This window comes from Penaeus chinensis, chromosome 1 (genome assembly GCF_019202785.1).
Source record: "Penaeus chinensis breed Huanghai No. 1 chromosome 1, ASM1920278v2, whole genome shotgun sequence".
In the NCBI taxonomy this organism is placed as follows: Eukaryota; Metazoa; Arthropoda; class Malacostraca; order Decapoda; family Penaeidae; genus Penaeus; species Penaeus chinensis.
Window position 1 is genome coordinate 33558741 of NC_061819.1, and position 7500 is coordinate 33566240.

At 39.5% G+C, this 7500-nt stretch overlaps 1 protein-coding gene across 1 annotated transcript in view; it reads right to left on the minus strand.

Annotated features, from left to right (window-relative positions):
• The window catches only part of LOC125025891 (sodium/glucose cotransporter 5-like), a 14403-nt gene that overhangs the window by 683 nt on the left and 6220 nt on the right, over positions 1-7500 (minus strand). The window contains exons 6-13 of the mRNA XM_047614212.1: positions 7282-7500; positions 5764-6007; positions 5104-5350; positions 4678-4792; positions 4377-4467; positions 4025-4167; positions 1336-1483; positions 567-702 (exon numbers count right to left, since the gene is read on the minus strand). The exon at positions 7282-7500 is cut by the window's right edge and continues 2 nt beyond it. Coding sequence (XP_047470168.1) covers positions 567-702; positions 1336-1483; positions 4025-4167; positions 4377-4467; positions 4678-4792; positions 5104-5350; positions 5764-6007; positions 7282-7500 — 1343 coding nt within the window. The remainder of the gene's footprint in view (positions 1-566; positions 703-1335; positions 1484-4024; positions 4168-4376; positions 4468-4677; positions 4793-5103; positions 5351-5763; positions 6008-7281) is intronic.

The window sequence follows — 7500 nt, forward strand, 5'->3', positions numbered from 1 at the left end:
ATTCTTACATCTATCCCCGTGGCAGTTATGCATTCAGCTTCTTTAGTATAAAATCTTGACTAAGTTAATGCGGTGTAATAGTCTGTGTTGTCTTTGAGTTTACGGTCATGCAGGGTGGGATTTGGTAAAAAGAGAAAAAGAAAGAAAGAAAAAAGGAAAAAAAGAGAGTGAAATAATTTGCTGCATCTATATTCGGTGAGAATGAAATATAACGAAATATATTCCTGCATCGGGTCGTTTTTGTGCAATTTGAGTTTTGTTTGCAGGTTATTATCCTTCCCTTTCACCCTTTGAAGTTATAAAAAATGTAAAATATTTGATCCATTATATTATTATCTTTAAACCCAGAAAAATATCGCAAACGATCTTTTTTTTTAATTTTTGAAACCCTAAACACATCGCTATTAACGAAAATCTTATAACAAGGGGATTTCTTGACTCTCCACTCTATAATACGCACTCATTGCAATCCTGAAGAAAAAGGACGAAACGCTGAAACGATTTTTTTAAAATGATTAGCCTCGTTACAACCTATCACTGCCATGATATAAAACTATGCCACTTACCGTTTCCAAAATGGAGGTTCGTCGATGACCTTAACCGCCTCCTTCGCTTGTTCCTCCTCATCGAGCACTGGCGGCGCCTCTGTGTTTTCCTTGCTCTTGGCTGGGCCACCACACAGAACTCGCTGCCAGCAGGGTTCTGATATGCAAAACAGTGAATAATTATGCTATTAGCCTTGATATTATGACGAATCCACAAGGAGATTGATTGTATGATGTCTAACCTATCGTAGTTATTCGCTACACCAAATAGGGCTATGTAACGAAATGAGTTGCAGGAAACTTAATTTTCCAAAATGTTTCTTTGTGTGTGTGTGTGTGTGTGTGTGTGTGTGTGTGTGTGTGTGTGTGTGTGTGTGTGTGTGTGTGTGTGTGTGTGTGTCTGTGTGTGTGTGTGTGTGTGTGTGTGTGTGTGTGTGTGTGTGTGTGTGTGTGTGTGTGTGTGTGTGTGTGTGTGTGTGTGTGTGTGGGTGGGTGGGGGGGTGGGTGGGTGGGTGGTTGCGTGCGTGCGTGCGTGCTTGCGTGCCTTTGCATGTGCCTGTGTCAGTGTCAGTATCTGCGTCTGTGACATTGACAATGACAGTAACAGTGACAGTGTTAGTGTTTGTGTAAGTATGCACGCGCACATATGCCTTGCCTCGCATTCAAAAGTCTTCGAATTACGACATGCCCTTGCCGAGCACCGTGGGAGGCGATGGCCCTTTGCATTGGATCGCGCCCCACATCTACCCCATATAAACAATCACCTTATAGTAACCGTGACGTAACTTACTCTCGTCCGTCTCGAATTCCCCCGGGGTCTGCGTCCCCGTGGAGGAGGTCTGGTCGCCTGCTGTCTCCTGGCCGATCTGGTCGTCGTCTCCTTTCACTATATTTCTGACGCGGGGGTCGTGACGACTCCAGAAGGTTAGGCGATACAACTGCAGAATAAGAGTTCGTGAAAGGAGGCCTTCGTCAGTCTACACCTACGCATGTTGCTTTTAAGTACATCGTGTATGGGCAGAATTACTTAAAATAATTTTGGATAGTGGTACAAATTGTCTTATGCCTTGTTATATATGCACTAGATATTGATTTCACTTCAACAGGAAAAATGGCATTGATATCTTCAATGTCAGTAACACCTCCCCTTTAACAGGTCATCAAAATCCAACAGTATTTCTTTCTTTCTTTTTTCTTTTTACTTCTCCGAAACCCATTTAGCAAATGGAGCAACATCGATCTGATGCGATGTGTCATTTCGCAGCAGCCAAGGTTCCAAATATGTATCACAGTGAAATAATGCGACTCGAGGCTGATAACACGTTCAGTTCCGGAATTCTCCATTCATATTATTTTCAGTCGGGGAAAAAGGTACTTTGATCATGCCATGGAAATACAGGTAGTATTCACTAGGATGAATGTACATTCACACAGACATAGGCCGTAGGATGACACACGATCTCCCCCAATATTTTTTTTGTCAATATTAGTTGGTAATACATTTCGCTTAATTCTATATATTTCTATATAATTTTTCTATTTATGTTTAGGTGATAAATGAGTCATTTTACCTAGTATGTTTTTCTTAGATAGCATTTTTCGCTTATCATCAGTACATAATTGATTCATAACTTAATAAGAAGGAATGTAAATAGATTTCACTACTGGCAGTGGTTTCAAAATATGCATTACAAAACCTACACACTCGCTTTGAAGAAAATATAAGTAACAAAAGTTTTTTTTTTTAATATGTACTGCTACACAGCTCTGTAAGTCGAACTACCAACACAAGTGGCATCACAAAGATTCCCCAATTATTGTGTCATTTACCATTATAACGATTTCATTTTGTAGATCATCTCTGAATAAATGTTGGATGTTAGAAAAAGCAACGCAGGCTTTCAATATTTTCCTTTTTCATGCCGGTAGACTTAACGAAGCTCCTTGGCTCCAGTCTTTTACACTGTCTTTCTTGCAAATATCTTTTTCTAGAATATTTGTCCTGATATTCGCGTGTGTGTGTGTGTCTGCGTGTGTGTGTGTGTGTGTGTGTGTGTGTGTGTGTGTGTGTGTGTGTGTGTGTGTGTGTGTGTGTGTGTGTGTGTGTGTGTGTGTGTGTGTAATAAATATATACATACATATATGTGTATATGTATATATAATACATATACATAAATATGTCTATATGTATATATAATGAACATATAAGATATATATATATATATTATATATATATCACTCATATGTTTACTATTAATTATTTATGTATATATACATATTTACATATATGTATGTATATATGTATATGTGTGTATATACATATATATATAAATATATATATATATATATGTATGTATTTGTTTGTATGTATATATTTATATAGATGTATATGTGTGTATATATATATATCTATATTTATGTATATATATATAATATACATAGATATATAATATATAATATACATATATATATGTATATATATAAAATATATATATAACATATATAATATATATAACATATATATATATATATATATATATATGACTGTGTGTATGTATATAATATAAATATGTTATATATAATATATATATATATATATATATATATATATAATATAGAGGCAATTTGGGTTGCCGAATTGCCTCTTATCTCACTCTTTTTGTAGTCGCTCCTCACCCTTGCCTCTTCAATAAATTTTGCATCATAGGTTTTTCTACAATAGTATCTACACGGAAGAATGTTTTGCTATTCATGATATATATATATATACATATATATATACATATATATACATATATATACAAATATATATACATATATATATACATAGTATATTATATATATACATAGTATATTATATATATACATAGTATATTATATATATTCATATATATGTATATATAATATCTACACATATACATAATATATATACATACATATAATATACACATATAATACATATATATATGTATATATATATTTATGTATATATATATGTATGTACATATATACATGTATGTATGTATATATGAACGTATGTATATATACATATTGTGACCGGGTTGAGTCTATTCATTCTGAATATACGCATTCAACTCAAGTTCCAAACAGCAACATTCATGCAGCTTCTATCACATCCTTGTTCTCACGGGACCCAAGCTTTCCTTCGCTAATTAATTACCGTTACAAGCATAAGTTAGGCACTCGAGCCAGCCTGAACGTGCACCGGGCTCATCCTCAGGGGAAAGAGGACGTCCTCTTTCGAGTATCAAATTATCTCAACTTCCCTTCTCAGCTTGATGAATAATAAGGACCATAAATCTACTTTTACGAAGTAATATACAGTCATACATTACAGGGAACAAGAACTCATGAACTCGACTACATACTAATACAGCTAGGCTTAATATGCAAGTGCAGGAGAGCATATTAAAGGCAAGATATTGTGAAAATGACCAGACAGTTGTTTTAATACTCACGCAGTCTTTTGGTCGAGGCGACGTGGTAAGTGACACACAGAAGATAACCAGTATTGTGAGGAAAAACAGCAGGCAGCAGAAATGGAGATAGTGAAGACGCCTCAGGAAAGTGGTGATGATCGCTGGTTCCACGTAATCCGCATCTGGAGGAGGAGCCTTTGAGCGAAGAGTGGGGCAACAGGAAGCATAGATATGTATTTGTACATAGATGTGTGTGTGTGTGTGTGTGTGTGTGTGTGTGTGTGTGTGTGTGTGTGTGTGTGTGTGTGTGTGTGTGTGTGTGTGTGTGTGTGTGTGAACATATCAGTAAATCATATATACCTCAGGCACATGAGACGTACTTACTACATACCTAAACCGCAAGGTGGTGGAGCATACGTGAACTCGAGGGCGAAACGGAAAACCCCAACAGCAAGGCCAAACATGAGACCCCAGAAGGCGCCCTAGGGAAGTAGGAAGGAGGAAGGTAAATGAGGTTGTTGGAAAAAAGGAGAAAGAAAAAAAGAGTAAGGTGAATGGTAGAGAGTAAGGAGCATTAGAAAGATGGTAAGTAATACATGGTCAAAAATAGTATAAAGAAATATCTACAATAGCTAATACTACGCAAAAGGAGCCCTACTTGGGCCAATAATAACGTGTGTGAAGTGACTCACAGTTTCTGTTGTGCGGTTCCAGAAGAGCGCCGACAGGTACACGGCGCAGATGGGAGGCGCCAGGAAGGAATTGATGGTGTTTATGTAATCGAAGAGTTCAGACGTGGCGTTGTTCCTGACGGTGGGCGATAGACGCTAATGTTATGTGTTAAGGCGGAGAGTAAATTAGTGTACAGATGAGGCGATTTGGACGATGGTAATATTTACAGCAGTGGGAGAGAGGGAGTTAAAGACATGAAGACTGGAAGACAATAAAAACTGAGGCACAATGTATTCTATCACTCCGGGTTACGTTATGATCGTAAAGGGATCGTAAAAAATAATCGAATGCCTGAGAGAAAGGAGACATTTATCACCAAAACAGGGATTTAACAAAGGCTACTTTTATCTATCCATTTGCATTTTTACGGTTAATCATCCACTCACTGAATGACCGGAATCCAGACCACGCTGATGCCCACCATGGCCGTCACGAAGATCCTGGCGACGACGACCAGCTCGACGTCTGACGGAGGGGCCGAGAACATCCCCCCCTCCCGCCCGCGCCTCCTGCACATCCGACGGAGATGGAGCCAGATGTCCATGGTGAAGATGGTGGAGGCGGAGTTGAACACGGAGGTGAGCGAGGACATGAGTGCCGCCATCATAACAGCCAGCATCAGTCCTCGTACGCCTTTGGGGAGATGAGGCGCCAGGGCAAGCGTGAGGGAGTGTGGGGAGGAACAGGGGAGGGCAGGATAATAGGAGCTAACGCTATGATGGAATTTGAGAAAGACAGCGGGGAGATGGTGATTCAATCGACGTGTTTGCAAATGTTTTTGAAATATTTATGATAAGTATCGAACAGCTGGATGATCCATCAGTATCTCTTTTAATATATGCATGAAATGATACAGTGATATGATATGACTCAGTGATGTAAGTCTATAACACGTATAATAATCATACGTTCATCCCACACACAAACAACTACACCCTACCATTCCTCACCCACACTCACCCACACACCGCTCCCCACCCACACACTCACACTCACCCACACCGAACCCTTTCATACTCACCTGGAGGCGGACTTTTCGCACTCACCAACGGGCAGGAGGTTCAGCACCAGCTCAATGTAGGCTATGTTGAAGCAGCCCCTGGCGCTGCCACAGATCCGGGTACATGTCTCCGGGGAAGCGCAGGCCACTCGATTCGGGTACAGAATCCTGGCCGCCATCCCGGGAAACACGATCAGGAACATCGGGAGGAATTTGAGGTAGGCGGCCAGGAGGCAACCGCCCTTCGCGTGGACCACGTTCCTGCTGGCCAGCGTCCTTTGCACCATCACCTGCGGAGGGAGTCGATGGGGAGGGACGTCAAGGCGGGGGGGAGGGGGAGGGGGAGATGGGGAGAAGGCTGATGGCATTAGGATGGGATGATAGTGATGATAGTTCTAATATTAAAGATAATATTAGTAATAGTGATGGCGATAATGATGATCATAATGACGACGCCGATGAGGATGATGATGATAAGATGGGGATGAGGATGACGATAATAATGATGAAGAGGACGAAGATGATGATAATAGTGAGGATTATAATGGCCATTAATATTATTAGGATTGTTGTTGTTATCATTACCATTATCATTCTTATTATCATCATGACTATCTTTATCATTACTGTAAAGAAGATGACGATAATAAGGATAATATAATAAAAATGATGGTGATAATAATAGTGAAGATAACGGGGATGATAATAGTATTGATAATAATGTTGATAATGATGATATGGATCATCATCTTTATTACAATAACAATAAATAATGACAATAATAGATAATAGTAACGATAACGATGATGAAGATGAAGATGAAGATGAAGATGATGAAGATGGTGAAGATGGTAATGGTGATGATACTTATTAATATCATCATCAATAATTATAATTGTAACAATAGTAACATTGAAATTGACAATAGCATCATTAATATTAAATAAAAGGGAAGGATAATTTAATCACCATTTTTTACGATTATTGATATTACTATTGCAATTATTGTCGTTGTTACGGCCTGGCAATCAAGTACGTGGTAGCTGATCAAAATATTCCACCCCTCGCTGCAGCAAAACCAATAAATGCAATATTGTCTGTCATGACACTAAACCTGTGTCAATAATCGGCGTTGCAGCCTATCCACGTTTTGGTTTATGCAAGAGCGGCCTAACATGAACATGTCTAACACCATGATGCCTGGTGTTCGTTTACACGGAACCTGTTTCCTCTCTCGAAACAAGTGTTCCTGCGCCATACAGCTCCGGACCATTCAAAAATACCTTCAGTATATTTAGACTAATCGACGTAAACGTTAGCATTACATTTTGATGATGACCCCCATGCATCTATTTATTACCTCAGGCATTTATTTATAGCCCCAGACATTCCTTATAATACCAGTTATGCGTTTATAACACCAGGCATCCTTTTATAACCCTAGACATTTTGTTTATAATACCAGATATTTGTTTCTAACCTCAGGCATCAAGATAACACAGGGAACTATTGAGAAACAAATTACCCAACACTTCTCGGTTGCCGTCCGTCGCGCCAAACCTACCTGGTCCATACACCAGTACCAAAGCTCTAGGATGCCCAATCCCAGGGTCATCCCAATCCAGGGGTAATTGGACTTCCCAGGTTCAAGCGTTCTGAGCAGGTGCATGAAATCACTCGGCGGTTCCCCACAGGACTCGTTGAGGTGGTTCCTCGCTCGTTCCGAAGCAGTGGCGTACGGGTAGTTATCCACCAGACCCGCATAGCCACCCACAGCGCTCAT